We start from the raw sequence: 18,363 nt of genomic DNA on the forward strand, positions 1-18,363 counted from the left end.
CTAGATTCTCACTTCATGTATGGATATGTAGTTACATATATAGATAGCAGTGGCATGCCCCAGAAAAATTAAGAAAGTCAAAATGATCTTTAATTTGCATACAATGTTAATTGGACATTATCCATTCTCTTACTTCAGATGAAATTTCTTTTGCTGGTGGTGGGAATTGATCAACTTTTAATTATTGCAATTTTCAAGTGAGAGTATCAATATCGGCGCAGCCCTAATGAGTATAGTTTAAGAGCACTACACAATGAATATGCAAAAGTTTCTGTTGTAAAGTTCACTACTAGGTATATGCTAAACCTGAAATGCTATGTTTCCCAATAGAGGAATTAAAATTTCTTGAGGGTGGAGATAATATGTTATCAACCCTTTTCCCAGGCAGGAAAACACTTTTACAAATAAAGAAAGAGGGGCTTTGCATCAAGTGAAGGAATTTAAGTATCGATTTTGGTTATTCCAATACCTGTTAACATACTGTTATTGTGGAAGTGGGGACCCTGTTCTTTGACTGTGAGATACAAAGTTTAGCAGTAAGCAGGACTGCAGCGTGGTGTTATCTAGACATTTACTTTGGATGTACAGTGGGGTGCATGAGTGCTACTGTGCAAATTGTCAATCACCATGTTTGTACTTTGAGGCAATAACAGCTTCAAGAAATAAGATCTCAAAACAAGATGTTGACAGACATAAAAAAAAGCCATTGAATTTCTCTTGCATCCTGTGCATTTTTAAGCACAGTATATAAAAACTTATGCGAGTGAGTATAAGGGTTGTAAAACTCCTTGCAGACGAAGCTACGCTTCGCTTCTTCAGGTATTTCTTTTCAGTATATAAAATTCTTCGTCATATATATAAAAATAAATCCAGGATTAGGTAAAAGAGGGTATTGGGATATGGAAGTTAAAAATGCCATGTAGGCTGAGAGATAATTCTAAAAGAACGGAGTACCCATGTTACCATAGAGAATAAATGACTACTGTAGCGTACGAATGCTACATCCCCTCCAATGAGAACTCCACAGATTCCGAAGCAGCGCAGGTCACTTCCGGCGTGACATAGAATTTAAGAGAGACTTCACTATTTATATTTTTTTTCCCCTACCCCCACCGATTAAACATGTTGATCCAGGCCTCATTCAAGTTACCATCATCCCTATTTAGTTTTTTCCCCCTATCAACACAAATATTTACAGCTTCGTGAACATTCATATCAGGTTGTTTATGAACTCTTTTTACCACTTCTCTTTTTCTAACCTTATGATTTAATTCTAAAACATGTTCAGAAAGTCCGATCTTCGGAGATTGTTCCCTAATATCCTTGTCATGCTCGTCCCAGCGAATTCCCAAGCTTTCTTCCTGTTTGTCCAATATATGCTTTATTACAAGAGCAAGTTATCTTATACATGCCCTTTTCATCTGACTTCTTTTTGCCCCTTTCCATCCTTTTTGTATTCAGTAAAATATTCCTCTATATTTCGGGGAGCTCTCATTCCCCCTTTTAACCTGAAGTCTTTTAGAATCTTATCAAATTTTTCAGACACCCTTTTTACATATGGGATGCCGACGTATTTGTATTCTATTTCCCCTACCTCGTTATTCTTACTTATCCTATTCTTTCCACCTTCCTTATTCAAGACTTTAAGTGTCCCACTCTTTATTCTCCTTATTTCCTCTACTTTATAACCATTTCTTAACCCCACCTTCATTATCCAATTTTCTTCTATCTCTCTTTCCTCCCTACAATTACAAAGCCTCCCAGCCCAAATGTAAAAGTTCATGTATAGATTATTCTTAATTCCCTTTGTGTGTGCAGAATCTTGGTGGATATATCTGTCCCCTGCCAACTTCTTGTGGTAAACCCAGGTCCGAGACCTGCCATTAACCTGTTCAATCCTCATGTCCAAATAGTTAACTACTCCTTCGTTTTCTATCTCACAAGTGAATTTTATTCTATCGCCTTGTTCTCCCATGATTTTGAAAATACGATCTAATATTTCTTTTTCCCTGATAACCAAGATGTCATCAACATATCTACAAAAATATTTAATATCATTGTTAACCTAACTCAGTGAATCCTTCTCAATGAAATGGAGGAATATGCTGGAAACTATTCCCGAAACAGGGTTGCCCATACCAAGTCCTTCATTCTGTCTATAAATTTTCCCATTGAAACAGAAATAATCATATCCTGATACTAAATGGAACCACCGAACGAACTCTCAGGCTGTCACATCATCAGTTCCCTTATCCATAACCCACCTCTGAATACAATTATCTCTTAGCCTACATGGCATTTTTAACTTCATGTAATTTTAAATTCCATATCCCAATACCCTCTTTTACCTAATCCTGGATTTATTTTTATATACAGGGTGGCTCAAAAAGTCACTTAACACTCCCGGTACAAGACCACTGCAGTGCGCAACATGGAAATGGTGATGACCCATCTTGATGTCTGCCATCTTGAATTCAACTTCAGAATTTTAAATGGGAAGGGGGTGATATGATATCAAATCAGGCTAGAATTTCACGAGAAATGCAACGGTGAAGGTTTTTTTTCGATGTATCTTTAACCAGTAAAAAGATATGACTGAATTCTTGTACCAATTTACTCCTTTTTGAGGTGTTAGAAAAATGCCTTAAAATTTGTTTAGTGCAGTGGGTAGTGTCAATGTGGTTCCCCCTTGGCCTGAGAAGGATTGGTCATCACCATTTCCACGTTGCACGCTACAGTGGCCTTGTACTGGAGGTGTTAAGTGACTTTTTGAGCCACCCTGTATATGACAAGTATTTTATATACTGAAAAGAAATACCTGAAGAAGTGTAGCTTCGCGAAATGTCTTCAAGGAGGTTTATGACCATTATACTCACTCACATAATTTTTTTATACTGTGAATATATTTAGTGAGTAAACACAGAATTTTCAAAATATACATGCAAGAGAAATTAATGAAAATAGTCATGGACAATTTGCACAGCAATATTCACTAGCCTCTGAATTTGGACTAAGTGAAATTGTTAATTATATTTTGAATATTCAGAATTGACTTGAAATAGTGTCATTACTGAAGGTTGGGAGTAAAACATGGTAAAAAGTAATTCTTCACTTGTAATTGCCAATATTTATATAAGTATGAAATTTGTACGTAGCTACAGTATGTGTGACATGTTGCAGATGGCAATATTTTTGTTTCTTATAGTTTCAACAAATGTTGTAACATGCATGCTATGTCAGACCAGAGCAAGATTTCTCTTCTTACTTGAAACTAAGTCGTCCCAATTATCCTAAATTCATAGAGTTAAATCATTAAAGCGCAAGATTAATATTTTCACACAAGTTGGATGTTTATAAATTAGATCATACCATCTATGATACCCCCTATACGCCTTCATGACATGGTGCTAAGCACAGGGGAGCATTTTACTTTTACTTTACCATCTATGATTTGTTTTCCTTACACCACAAACACTAATAACATTGAACTTTCTTATTCATAGGTTTGCACAACATATGCAGAAGGTCCATGGAGAAAATGTGGAATAAAACTACTTATTAATATAGAATAGAAATAATTGGGTCATGGCAACAACTTTTTACCCCTACTTTAGAAACATTATTGCATTAAATATTCACAATATACTATTATTGTATTTCTGCTGGTGAAAGGATATTATTTACTTCTATGTATATTAAATTACAAAATAAAGTGTTTGAAAATCACTGAGCATTTTAATTCCAAAAACAATGTTAGTGTATTATATTTAATTTAACTTGAATTATAAACAACTGGTATGTATGTTTTTTATTTTTCTTAAGGCTACTGTACAAGCAGTTTCAATCAAATTGATCATGTATCACTATCATTCATTCATTCAAATTCCTAATCTAACTGGAGTCCAATTGTCTGTTAAGCTTTCATCTACAACTTTTCTTATTCACATTCGCACCAGATTACTTCACTTCTGGTTTGCAAACTCCTCTCCTTTCTGTATGTTTTTCTTCAACTCTGGAATTGCAGCTTTCAACAGTTCAGATTCAAAATCACTCAGCTGCCCAAGTCCTAGGTTCTTTTGGATTCCATTAGGCTGTTTAATAACAAAAAATATTAGTTATCTTCATATACTATATAATTAACTGCTACACCAGTAACAGTATAAATTCATATAACATTGAAAGCTACTTGGCAGATAAATCCTACAAATGGACAATACAAGTTCAGAAACTTTCAAACGAGGTACATGCTATGATATATCCTTAGAGTACTGTGAATAGAGCTAAAAATATTATCAGTACTCTTATCACTAAATTGACACAAGCAAATTACAGCATCTGACTGCCACACAGGAGACCTGGGTTTCATTCCCAAGATGGGTGATCTAAGGCCAGAATTTTTTTTCGGCCTTGTCCCCACAAAGTGGCTCTGGGTGTCTCAAATCAATGAGTACCTGTGGACAACTCTGGAGGGTAAAGGTGGTTACAACACCACCTGCAATGGGGAATTTATTAAATGAATAACTAATTTTGAAAATTTAAAAAATTAAATAGACTTTGAAAACCAGAGTTAACAATAGCACAATATTATATCAGTGAAATATTGGTATTGTCAAAATAAGAACTCTGTGTAATAATTTGCTGTTGTAGACTTTTAAACAGTTTAATCTAACCTCCCAGGTTAATACTAGAGGGAGGTAAGAAAAATGCTATTTTACACATCATATTAAATTTTCTTTTACTGTGATTTAAATAAAAGCAAGAAATTCAGTGTGCAAATTATGCATCTTTCTCTCCAAACACTCTACAATGATCTTGTAGAGGCTAATGGACACACATTTCTGCACTTTACAATAGGCAAATATTAAAATACTTCACATTCTGAACATCTGTGGCAAGAAAGACCAGCAGCCACACTAATCACTTCTTAATATTTTTTTTTCTTTTATAGCATTGTTTAGAAATTCCAAATGGTCCTTCAAGAACATGAATGTATTTCGATTTGACTCAAATGCAAAAAAAAGTTGCATATTTGGACATTTACTTCAAAAATTAGTGCATGGAGATCATCCATTAAAATTATAACTGCATAATTTTCCACTAAATTATAAGATTATAATTTTACCAATAAACCAATGTCTATATTGGTCAATACAGATACATTAATCTGTCAAATGTTAAAGCATTTAAGTGTTCGAGAGCACATCTATAAAATAATCAAGTTTAAGAAACTAACAAAACCCAGTGGAGACATAGTGGTTCAAATCCCACTTTAAACTGTAGGTCCACTAACCTATCTGTGCACAAAGTGGAAACTGAACTTATGTATCACTTGCAATTTATTTACCGATACCAGCTGATACTTTTCCAGCATTTTGTTCTTTCATGGACTTCACAAATGCCAAGTGTAATTATCCTAGAAATTATCCAAAATTTCTTTTTAACTACACCACTTTTGTGCGAAAAACTAAATTTGGTGCTCTCATAACATGTAATTCTGATGTAATTATTGAATATTTTAAAGCAAAAATCTTCATAAATTAAGGCATGTAATTACTATCTCATTAAAAATTATAGATACTCCAACTGAAAATTAACCAGTAGACCTATATAAAAAAAGACATCAAAATTTAGCTTATTCAATTCTGCGTTAATCTATGGTATGCCTTCAATTTTTTTTTGTTATGAGGGAAACTAAACTTTGCAAAACTAAAAAAAATAAAGATCGCTCACTTTGAAATTCTATAAATAAAAAAACAGATCGCAACACCGTATACACAGTGATGTCCATTGAACAGTGGAAACTGCAGGCTGTCAGTGCATGTAGTGTCTCCACATTCAACACATAGTTTTACTCAGTGAAAAAAAATCTATAAATCAATTGCACAATATGTATTGACAATGGATTTTCAAAACAGATGCAAAGCTTCAAAACAAGACCAATATTGTATTTGTAAGATTACCCAATACTAAGAAAAGATCCTTTCACAAAATTGATAAGAACAGGTTTTTGATCAAGTTTTAAAAATCTGAAAATTAAGGCTTGTTTTTCAAACCTTTCTGCCTGCACCATATTTAAATTTTATCACGATTGGTCCAGCTTTTTTTTATTTATAGAATTTCAAAGAAAGCAATCATTTGCAAAAATAATAAATCAATGACATACTTGAAAAAAAAAAATGGTTACCATAGATTAACACAGAATTGAATACAGGGTGTCTACAACTTTGTAAAACCAAAAATCCCCGACTTTTCCACACAAAGAACTAAAATTTTCAGACCAAGTCATTAGGACAATTAATGTAGTTAAACAACTGTATAAGAATCCCACTTAACCAAGTTCTTAGAATATTCACTTCACGTGCTAAAAGTAATTGGCATCAGGGGTGAGCTTTTGTGTTACTTGCCATGTACTGACTTATTGTAAACTAAGATTTATTTTTTATAAAAAACAACAATTATAACATTAATATATAATTATAGTAGCATTCAATAATACATGTATTAATCCTAATATCAACCAAACAACCAATGCCAAGACACACTTATTGGAGCATATTTTGTTTTTTGAAAGGTATAAAATATGGCCCATTTCCCTAGAACATTTAATATGCAATTTCTACTGTAACTACCGGTAGTATTCAGTATATCAAACTAAAGTACAGTTCTTTGTGGGTTTTTTTTTTTTGTTCAAAAACTTGTTTTTACTTTACTATAAAGATTTTTTCCAAAGCAGTAAACTTCCCCGACATTTCCACAACTTTTTCAGAAATAATAAACTCCCAGATTTTTGCAGATTTTCAGACTGGAAGCTAAATTTTGATACAGCTTGTTTTTATATAGGTCTACTGCTTTATTTATGATTGTAGTCCAAACTCTAGTATCAAACAGTAGAGTTGAATACTTACACACTAATAGTAAACAATAGCGAAGGGTCGATATGAAAACTTGACCAATACTTATAAACATGTCAAGGACCATTCAGAATTTTATATCTGTAGTGTATAATACCCATAAAATGTACAACAAAATTGCAGAATATTGCACTAAATATAATTATTTTAACATTAGTAGCAACAGTTCTACATTAGTATTATCCATTGTCCAGTGCTTTAAACTATACTTATTCCAACACCTCTTCTCTTGTCTTCAGGTAAAATTTATTTTGCTGGTGGTGGGACAGACCTGTGACTTTACTACAAATTGAATCTCACCATTGGCAAAAGAGATTTCACCTGAAGACTAGAGAAGACGTGTTACAAAAAGTATAGCTTAAAGCAATAAACAATGGATCATGTCCAATTAACATTGCTTCCTAAATGTAAGATATTTATAGATATATTGGATGCTGATGTTCCATGCCTAGAAATCAATCTTTTGAACAATGTAATAATTACAATTTTGAAGTATCTGTGAGAGTATAGACTCAGACCTAATAAAACACTTGTAATTTGAATATCTCGCAAGAAAAAAGCTTCCAGAGAAAAGTGCACTATGTGAAAACTAGGGCTGAGCAGATAGTACTTTGAACATAATTAAAAGTTGTTCAAAATATAGGTTCATAATAGTGCATAAGTATTTCACTACTTATATGCATCAATTCACCAGGATTTTTACTTAATATTTGAAGTCTCTTTATTGCCACTTTTGGCTAATTGTAAAGATGAGTGATGATGGGACACACAAAGAACACCCATCCCAAGGCAGAGATTTGAACCTGGGACCCCTGACATCATTGCATGCTGTGCTAACCACTTTACCAATGAGGTAGGCTTAAAATGTTTGGGAATTTCATCATAATATTAAATTATATGTTACATTATCACAAAATTCCCTTTTTTTTCACGCAAAACTAGTTCAAAATGAAAAGATACGTCACCTTTTGCATAATGTTCAGGATAATTAGATGCCGTGAAAGTTTTGCTGACTCAGCGAATGGACAAAATATCGGAAAAGTATCAGCAGGTATCGGCAAATAAATTCCAACAGATACTTTTTGAAACTTAGGCATCGGCCCAACTGTAGTGGGAAATAATCAAATTGCAACACTTACCCCTAACTGAAGAGGAGTAGCAAAATATTTAGCTTCTGTGACATTGGAGCGCACGTAGGCACACTCAACAATGTTGGGTTCTCCTTTCAAGGCTCTGATCAAGGAAATGGCAAACCTAGCACCTGCATAGGCCATGGAGAGGGTGGCAGAGCCTGCGCCTGCTTTCGCCTTCACCACTTCTGTGCCTGCTTCCTGCAAGACAAACAACTACAATTAAACAAACAGTTCATCTTTTCCTTTAAATCACTTGAATTTTGTTCAATATCACCTACACAATGGAGCAATACCTAAATTCTAGTATTATTGTTACTAGGGCTACGATTTTTATAACTTTAAAATCGCCAAAATATGCAAAATAAAAAATGCTCTTATGACCCTAAATTTTTTTAAAAATTGCACTATAATTTGAAAAATATGCCCTTACAACTGAACTCTTTCAAACATCAATATTTAGTATATTCTGACATTTTCCCATACAATTTCTAGTTCACTTTATGAGCCTCGAGTTGCAATGTACAATGAATATTTTCTGTAAATTTTCAAATAAAAATGATTACCTATTGTCAGCCAGCAAAGCCTTGTACCGGGAAAAGCTTCTTTCTACTTCGACTGACAAAAGAGGAGCATATTTACAATAAACAATGCCATTCAGCTAAAGTTCTGTAGTATCGAGAGAAAATTTGCATTGCATTGCAATAGGGGAGGAAGGTAGTTCTCATAATGTTGCAGAAAATAACAGTGATCTACACTTCGAAGAAATTCAACAATAAGCAAATATTTTCTCAGTTATTTTGGGCCAAAGTCAATTTGCTGATTTCATTCCATTAGAATAGACTGTTTTTCACTATTTTTGGGAAATAAAATGCTGTATAATTGTAAAAAATGGAACAACTTCAAAAATGGCTGTAAATTCCTTGAAAAAGCTAAAATATGCTCAATATGACCCAAAATCTATCAAAATAGATGAAATGACCCTTAAAAACCACCTTAATTTAATAAGTTTCTTCATAATATGAATTTCTATCTAGGGAACACACAACCCTTACCAAAAAAAAAAAAAAAAATTCTCATGGAAATCCTACCCTTAATTATTGCTACGCATGTTAAGTTCATTCAGTCTTACATAATTTCTAGTTTAGTCCATGCCCTTGCACTTAATTATACAACTCTGCCTATTAACACCAGGCACAAATGTTGAATGTAACAGGGACTCGTTACAATCTTGCATTTCTGTACAATGATTAGAGTTAAATTGACAAGGCTTATCAACTGGATTACAACATTCATGGTTAGGTTGTGATGAGACTTACATTATTTTTATTTCTTTCTACTTTTCTTCTACTGACCTTAGGACGTTTATTTCTGCATTGATCACACATGATCTCTTTGTTGTTCAGAACCAGATTCATTGAAAGATCATGAATCTTCTTGATTTTGTGCAAACCACCCAACATTTTGAATACCATGTGACATTCTATCAACAACCTGAGAATGTTGGTAAACGTTAGGACAACTTGGCAATGTGGTAACTGGAGGCCTTGTTGAAAGATCTTGAATTATTACCTCGCATACTTCAAGATGTTCAATTATTTCCTGATCACAAACTAGACTAGTAATTTTTGACAAATTTGCAATTTGCCCTTGCACCTTTTCAGTCAATTCTGAAATATTGCCCATTCATCCATTGCATTCAAAACAATTTTAAAAATTAAAGTTTCATGATGCTTTTGAAATGCCAACCAAGGATTTTCAAGTACAAAATGGCGGTCGCGAGTACTCTTATATGACATCAAGTCATACATCCAGGGAGACTAGCATGGATTGGTGAGCGTAAAGCATTTTGCATCTTAGAATTTGCTAAATGAGAGTTGGTTGTGACAGTACAATGTAGATTTATACAAAATATCGAACCAAGCACCTACAGGCAAGACAATGTGTGAGACCTCACTCACACTCCAGAAGCTTCTTGGTACAAGAAAGAATTCTGGCTGCACCTGCAAGATTTCAGGATTCATGTCTGCCATGCCACCAGGGATGGAGATATCGAGCAACTGTAAGGTGTGTGCCAAACTTGGAAATTCCTTATGTACCGATATGCACCTTTTTGCTGTATGTTATAGTTCTTGTACTATAAATGTTTGAAACCCTGGAGGAAATTATGAATCACCCTGTATATCAAGTGCTTACCTGTATCCTTTCCGTGACAGCCTTGAGCTTGTCCTTTGGCAAATCTATAGATGGATTGGCCTGAGAGATGAGGGGGATGATGGTCACTCCCGAATGTCCTCCAATGACGGGAACATTCACCTGTGCTGGATCCAAGCCCTGGAAGACAAATTGCACATTACATGATATTGTGGCTCCACCAAATCCTAATCTATTTCATCACAGATCAGTTCACCTTCTACTTTGCGCATATGGCAGTGGTTCCCAATGTGCATGCCATTTACAGGGGCACCACGAAATGTTCAAATATATTCAATCAATGATACGATTGTTCCAAATATGTGCTTGTCTAGTACTTTTTACACATCAAATGTTTCTGAATTTGAAATGTGTGTTTATTTTTTAACTAAACGCAAGAAACCTAACCACACTAACTGAGCATTGCAAGTGTTACATAGGCCTACATTGTGTCTTGGGTGCCGCAGAAAAATCTTGAAACGCTAAGGGCACCACGAGATGAAAAAGTTTGCGAACTCCTGGCATATGCTATTAGCATTCACATATGTACAAGTGATAATGTTGCAGTCTATCCACAACTAACAAAATGACAACACTTAAATGGCCACAATTGTGCACACACTCACTGGTAGAAGCACAATATGTACTAACTTCTAAAGCTAGGATCTGTTTCATTCTGTTCACAAGTGGTGTATATAATTAAGCACATTCAAATGACTACTTATTTCTACACCAGCCAGTCTTAGTATTTATAGGAGAGTTTACATGTATTATATGCTAAAATTGCTGAAGAAGCACTGCATTTGTCAGTTTCAGCAACAAAATTATTGTATACTTTTAAATAAAAGATGAATGAAGATTTAAACCTCTGGACGTTGTTGAAAGTCAAAGTGAAATCTAATCTACAAATATTGTTTAACTTCTGCCATTGCAGAGGAAATTATATTTTAATAATACAGTGGAGTCTTTTTTAATTCCAACTCCAAGGGCTTCAGTTGACCATAAATACAATAAATAATACTTGATATATCACGATGAGTGTAATATGCAATTGCTTTCACAAAGTTCACTTGTTCTGTCAATTATCGATCCTATTTGCCAAGTTAGTCCGTCAAATTATACTTATTTGAAAGTCCGATTTCAACACTAAATGGATATCCAGTTCATGTCACGAATTTCAAATTTTTCTATTTCCCGACTTACCAATGCGGGTTTTTTATCGATACAAATCATACATGTACATTACAAATTTACCGTGACATCAAATGTGGCAAATTTGATCTCGTTATAAACAAGATTCAGACTGATTTCAGTCCTATCAAAATTAACGACTTTATATTACAAGTCCTTTCATCTTAAAGATGACCGAATAGAAACTTGCAAACATTTTATAATGAGAGTAAAATTTTGTACATTCTTTTTACATGAATATTGTTATAACATACTGTTTGCACAATAAACCACATTATTAGTTACTCAATTGTTTTTTTAAATTTATTAAATGTTGGACAAAGCTTTCTTAACTTTAGTGGGAAAAAGGTTTTTTCTGTGGGACATAGATTTTTCCCTCACTAAGAGTTGGCAATTATTATCAACTTTACCTACTCAGGATTACTGCGTACGGTGCTCCTTACATCAAATCGTAATTTTTATCATTTTATCATCGAAACTTTCATTTCTGGTTTAAAGCTAAGGCAGCATAATTTATTCAACACCAGGAAGGACAGTAATCTAGATTATGTTGTGTCCACATTGAACAATGTAAACATTACGCCGCGTAAGAATCTCCTCAGTTCTGACCACGATAGTTTGGACGTGTCCATTTCCATCCCCCCACCTACTAAAAGAGGTCATCGCCCATCGATCCAGAAGAAGCGCCACCTATGGAACCGAGCACCGTTTGAGGAGATAAGACGTACCCTCGAATGCTTCCCCTGGGGGCTTTTGGAAGACGGGACAGTCGACGACGCAGGTGAGCTATTTACAGCTGCCATTCATGCAACGGTGAACGACCTTGTTCCTTCGGAAAGAATAGCATCTCGCCGATTTCCAAGTTGGTTCGACTCCGAAGTGCGTGCTGTACTGGCTAACAAGAATCGAGCCTGGCAAGTTTGGAAGGACTTCCCGAGTGAACACACTTACAATACTTTCGCTGTTCTTCGACGGCACTCAAAGTACCTTCTCCGAAACAAATACAAAGAATACATAAACAGTATCAATGCAACAATCCAGGAAAATCCAAAGAACTTCTTCAGTCTAATAAACTCGAGAAGAAACAACAGCAGAATTCCTCTTGAAATTACACACAATAGTGAAAGTGCGAAAGGTGACCGAAGGGCTGAACTCTTAAATGCTTATTTCCACGGCAACTTCTGTCCGCCTGCCCCCTTGCAACGTTGCCAAACGTAAGATCAGTCTGTTCTTCCTCTCTAACAAAGCTTGCCACTACAACCGATGAAGTGAAAAGTCTGTTGTCGTCTCTCCCAGCTCACCGTGCTCTAGCACCGGACAATATCACCACCATGTTCCTGAAGAAAACTGGGGAATCCCTTTCTTATCCCCTCTGCATTCTTCTGAATAGATGTTTCTCGGAGGGCGTCTTTCCTCACGCTTGGAAGCAAGCTAACATCACTCCCATTCACAAAAATGGCAACAAAAACCGTGCTTCTTCCTATAGGCCAATCTCGTTACTCTCTCCTCTGTCCATCATTTGTGAAAAAATCATCAAAGACAGGCTATATAAATTTGTTTCTCCGTACCTTAGCTCAAATCAACATGGTTTTCTTTCTGGTAGTTCCTGTCTTACGAACCTGTCTGTTTTTCTCTCACATGCTATGAAATGTATTTCAAACAATTCACAACTGGACGTTATATATTTTGATCTAGCCAAAGCTTTCGATACTGTCAGTCATCGTCTTTTGATTCATAAATTATGCAATAGATTCAACATTTATGGTAACTTTCTAAACTTGCTCACAGATTACCTTAGCGATCGCCAACAACGTGTAGTCCTTCCAGGAACTCTATCTAACTTTCTTCCCATCCTTTCTGGAGTACCACAGGGCAGTGTTCTAGGACCCCTATTGTTCATATTATTCGTTGATGACCTTACCGACCATCTCACAGCCGCCTCTAGTAATTACCTTCTCTTCGCAGATGACTGTAAGATCTTCAGAGAAATCTCCACTTCCAACGATGCTCATCTTCTCCAGAATGACATAACGTTTTTTTCATGGTGCCTGACATGGAAACTTACTTTAAATCCTGAAAAATGTACTACTCTCACCATCTCTCTCAAAAAGAATCTGTTAAAGTCATCTTACTCCATCTTTGGCAATAACATCAAAGCAGTATCCTCTCATAAAGACCTAGGCATTGTTTTCGACCAAAAGCTCACATTTGAAGAACATATTACAGGCACGACAAAAAAGGCTATGCGTCTCTTAGGTTTACTCTACCGTTTCACCGAAATTAGTGACATCTCAGCCCTCACCTTGTACTATAAATCATTCATCTCCCCAATAATAGAATACTGCTCTCCCGTCTGGTCCATGGCATGTCCCACTCAGCTCTCCAGAATTGATTCTGTTCTTAACTTTTTCCTGGATATAGTTCGTTACAGGGTTCCCTCATTACGCAACTTTCCAACACCACATCTCCTGGTCTTTCTAAACCTACAGACTCCCTATCAGCGCCGTTTACTGAACGATTTTAGGTATCTTTACAAAATTGTCAATGGCAAAATCCGTTGCAACACGCTCCTCCAGGAATTCCACTTTCGAGTGCCTATGCGCTCAACACGCAACACAAATCTATTTTACACAAAAAAGCCAAGACTGGAAATTAAAAAAAGATCGCTCTTCCACAGACTTCCCACTCAATATAACGACCTCCCATCAAGTGCTGATGTATTTTCCACAGAATATGCCTTTTGGTCAACCATCAGAAGATATGTTGCTAAATAATATTTAATTGTGCTATCTTGACTTATTTATATTAATATTTTGTCTTATTTTGCTATTTTTATTTTTGTTCTTTTTTGTTATTTTCATTGTTACTGATTTCAGTGTAAAATGGCTACGTGCTGTATCTGAAATTTTCTCAATAAATAAATAAATAAATAATACAATTTTGAGTTGAAAACAACTTAATTTTGCTAGAATGCGATCTCAAATCATGGAATATGTGTGCGTAACCACATAAGCACAAAAACCTAGTAAATCCAAACTTATTGATGTTTTTATGCTCATAGCAATCCTACCGTAAGTACATTGCTGATCAATTGCACCCAAAATTACTAAGCCAATATTGACCATTTCAGAAGTGTACTCAGATTAATACAATTTTTAAAAGTTTAAAAATTTAGATTTGATTTCTTCCGAACAATAAATATTTGCTCAAATAAGAGTGTTTAAGCTATTTGCTTTATTTGTTTATAAGGGTACGTGGTCTAGTACCGTTATAGACAGAATAGTTTGATTATGCAGTCCGCGCCATTATCAGTCCTGTCTGTGCACCCTGGTCAATCCCACTCAAGAAGTTTTTTGTCACACACGTTGAGAGTTCCTCAGCAGGGATTTTCATTGTGAGCATGAACAGCCCAACATCATACAGTACTGACGTGACACATTCATTGCCATAAAAAGCCTTCATTCTCTGATGAATGTCAATTGGGGCACACATTATCTGCAGATAGAAACTGTCACCACACGCAGTTTCAGGTGCACCGACATAGTATGGTTACATGCAGCCATTTTCCTCGCTCTAGTTCAGCAACCCCTGGTGATAGAAGTTTGAAACTTGGAATGGAGAACGGGGAAAGTCTGAAGAGTACAATGCATGGTTGCTCAAAATCCCAAAATGTCTTTACACAGTCAAAAAATAGGAGGCATTTCTTTTCAGCCCACCCTCATATTTGATTTATTTACTGGTTTAAACTTACTTTTGAATGCAAAAATAGACTCAGTGAAATTGACCTATATGTATATAGTGAGAGTGAATTCTACATCGTGCCTCATCATCATCCTGGTGTGGGAGTTCCATACTTTGATTATTTAAATTTGTTTTAATATATTCTCATGGATATTCTTCATACTAAAAATGTTTTACATACAAATAACCGTTAACTAGAAAATTATTTCATAATAAAGTTGACATGCACCTGGTGTTAAAAATAGAATGACTACAAAGTAATTTCGTTCTACTGCTTTCATAAGTATATTTATGTAGATCTCTACTACTTAATAGTAGTAGTGGTGGTAGTGGTATTAGTAGTAACAGCAGCAGCATTATTAGTAATAGTAGTAGTAAGTCAACTATAATAAAACACTGGTAATATGAATGTGGCTTAACAGTTTTAGAAATACCCCCCCCCCCCCCTTTTGATGGAATCCTGCGTACGCTACTGTTGAGGCACAATATGTTTTAAAAAAGCATGACGTGTATCATCTCTGCGTTTAATTTTTAAGAATGGAAGGAAATCAGGAGATTCAAATGGCTTACCTTCAACTCTGCAATGAAGGTGTTAGCCCTCACAATGTCCAACGTGGATATCCCAAACACCCTGTTGGGATCATACACTCCAGCCTTGTTCAGGATTTCTGAGGCAATAGGCAGACAGCTGTTCACCTGCAAACACAAACTTTATTCATACGCTGTGCAACCAAAGTATCTATTTTGAATCAGTTACTACTCACAGTTAGTTCCTAGACATATATGGAAAATGGGCAACATTGTGCCTTGCCAGGAAGTATCAACGTCAATTGCTTCACATGGTGTGATACACTAATTCTGTGTACATTATTTGGAAACAACCTGTATGAACCACACCAACAATTAAATATAAAATGTGCTAAGTAATATAGCATTAAACCATGAAAGCAAGTGATTCAGTTAACATTTAGCTGTGAAAAACAAACAGTAAAATCTAACACTTAATAAAATAAAACAACTTTACTGCAATGAAATAGCAAATGAAGAGTCCAGGGGGAGGAACCTTGCAAGTCACATTTTCCGTTTTTACAATAGAACAAATTCAGACTTTCAAGACTGACTCTTTCCCTAGCGTTACCAGCCATACCCGGAAAACCTTTCCCAAGTATTACATAACTCCCAAGATCACTATAAAAGGGGTACACAACCTGCTTCAGGAGGAGAAACAGAGGAAAGGCCAAGTAAGTCAGGGATCCAAGCAAAGATGCAAAATGAGCGACTGCTGCTGGGCACGGAGAGTTTACTGCAGGGCCGTCAGAGGCCGTGGGGTCCAGGCCGGGCCTTGTCCATAGGCAACCCTTCAGGCCACCCAGTGGGAGAAGCCAACCCTTCCAGTGTCCAGGATAGAGATAAGTACCTGCCCTTTTATGGTGCTATTTCCTCCACCCCTAACTTCTCTCTTTTAGTCAACTGGAGTGCTATTATTCACAATAAAAACTCAGCCAGTTAACCATTTATTTGTCTCCGACTTAACTGCTCGACCTGTGACTCGCTGCCCATTGGTCACCGGGTCCTACCCTCAAAGACAGAGTGAAATCTGGTATGGTTAAGGTTTTAACACCCCCTTTGTGTCTCCAGAGACCAGCCCTGGGACAGATCCTTAGCTCGTAACATGGTGCCTGGATTAAATCCCGGTAGAAAGTAGACCATATAGCAGACGAAAGTTTGATTGCAATTGAATAAATTTAAACACCTGGTGCTAGTCACTTAATGCAATATCCAACAATTATACCAAGCTCAACAATAAATATAACAAAAACGATGACAGAATATAGCACCACTTAAAGAAGTAGAGTAAAAAAAAAGCAGAAAGAGAATATAAGTTAAAAAGGAATCAAGCAAGTAATATTAATTTCAGAAATACATTTCAACAAAAGCGAGCCACTTTACAATAATTTTTGCCATTTTTGATATAATTACATAGATATATGCTGTATTATATATTTATATTTGCAGTGCATTGTAGAGACTTAAAGTTAGGTTACTTAGAGAAATGGCGAAACATAATAGCGATAAACAGCCAACATTGTTTGCAAACTGCCAGCACAAGATAAAAACCTTTTTCATTAATTATAACCCTTCGCCTGACAAGTTAGGATAGAACAGTCAGCAAAGAAAAGAGTTCCTACCGTACATAGTACAAGGTGCTGCTCGCCAGTGGCTACAAGAGATGCTGAGACTACCCCATTACCAAATATGGAACTGCATCTTCTCGATCTACCAAAAGGATCTCAGTTCTATCTACATGTGACAGTGAGGATTGATCTATCATAACATTAGATGCAAATCATTAATTTTTGAATAGAAACTTCAATGAGGATTTAGATATTTGCAGATGCAGCAGTAAAATTCAGGTATTGTAATAAATTATCACTTTTACTGAAATAGGTAAATTATTTTCATCTGTATCAAAACAGATGTGGGTGGAGGGGGGAAGGAAGGGTTGATGCTTTAAAGATTACCCATAATCAGTTGTGACACCAAGTGCAGAGGTCACTGAACATTACTGGCAAATACATTGCCTTAAAACTTTATTCACACCAGTTTCCAAATATTAAAACAAATATAATAAAATGACATTTCCCCTATGACCAGTCTTACAAAAATAAGGCATTGCCTCATTAACGTAACTACTGACCAACTAAGTTAGGCGCATGGCACGTACTTACAGGGTTTGTGATGATCCCAAGCAAAGCCTTAGGAGCGACCTCTGAGACAGCGACTGCAATGTCACGAACAATTCCTGCATTCATGTTGAACAAGTCATCACGGGTCATGCCAGGCTTCCTGGGGACGCCAGCAGGCACAATGATCACCTCAGCACCCTTCAGGGCTTCCTTCAAAAGAAACATAACATTGGCAATCATATCAAATCAAACAATTCCACAATTTCAGAGTTTGAAAACCGATAGAACTTCACTTAAGTACACACATGCTTCAAATAACTTGAAAGTAAAGGGTATTTTTTTTGTTGTTCAGAAAAAGAAGGTGTGCTAATATTCTTTCTCAACAGCAGGAGGAACAATTTAGTGTCCATCCAGATGCAAGGACACTAAACTGTACCCCCCACCCCCCAGACCTTTCCCCATGCTAGGAAAAACTTAGTATTACACTTATGGAAGTATTATTTTACTTGT

At 35.8% G+C, this 18,363-nt stretch overlaps 1 protein-coding gene across 1 annotated transcript in view; it reads right to left on the reverse strand.

Annotated features, from left to right (window-relative positions):
• Window positions 1–3,715: 3,715 nt before the first annotated feature.
• The window catches only part of Mdh2 (malate dehydrogenase 2), a 55,148-nt gene continuing 40,500 nt past the window's right edge, over window positions 3,716–18,363 (reverse strand). Inside the window, exons 3-7 of the mRNA XM_083128606.1 lie at window positions 17,896–18,063; window positions 15,737–15,862; window positions 10,238–10,375; window positions 8,051–8,242; window positions 3,716–4,091 (exon numbers count right to left, since the gene is read on the reverse strand). Of these exons, the coding sequence (XP_082984732.1) occupies window positions 3,963–4,091; window positions 8,051–8,242; window positions 10,238–10,375; window positions 15,737–15,862; window positions 17,896–18,063 (753 nt within the window). The 3' untranslated portion in view covers window positions 3,716–3,962. The remainder of the gene's footprint in view (window positions 4,092–8,050; window positions 8,243–10,237; window positions 10,376–15,736; window positions 15,863–17,895; window positions 18,064–18,363) is intronic.

This window comes from Lepisma saccharinum, chromosome 9 (assembly GCF_977018435.1).
Source record: "Lepisma saccharinum chromosome 9, izLepSacc3.1, whole genome shotgun sequence".
In the NCBI taxonomy this organism is placed as follows: domain Eukaryota; kingdom Metazoa; phylum Arthropoda; class Insecta; order Zygentoma; family Lepismatidae; genus Lepisma; species Lepisma saccharinum.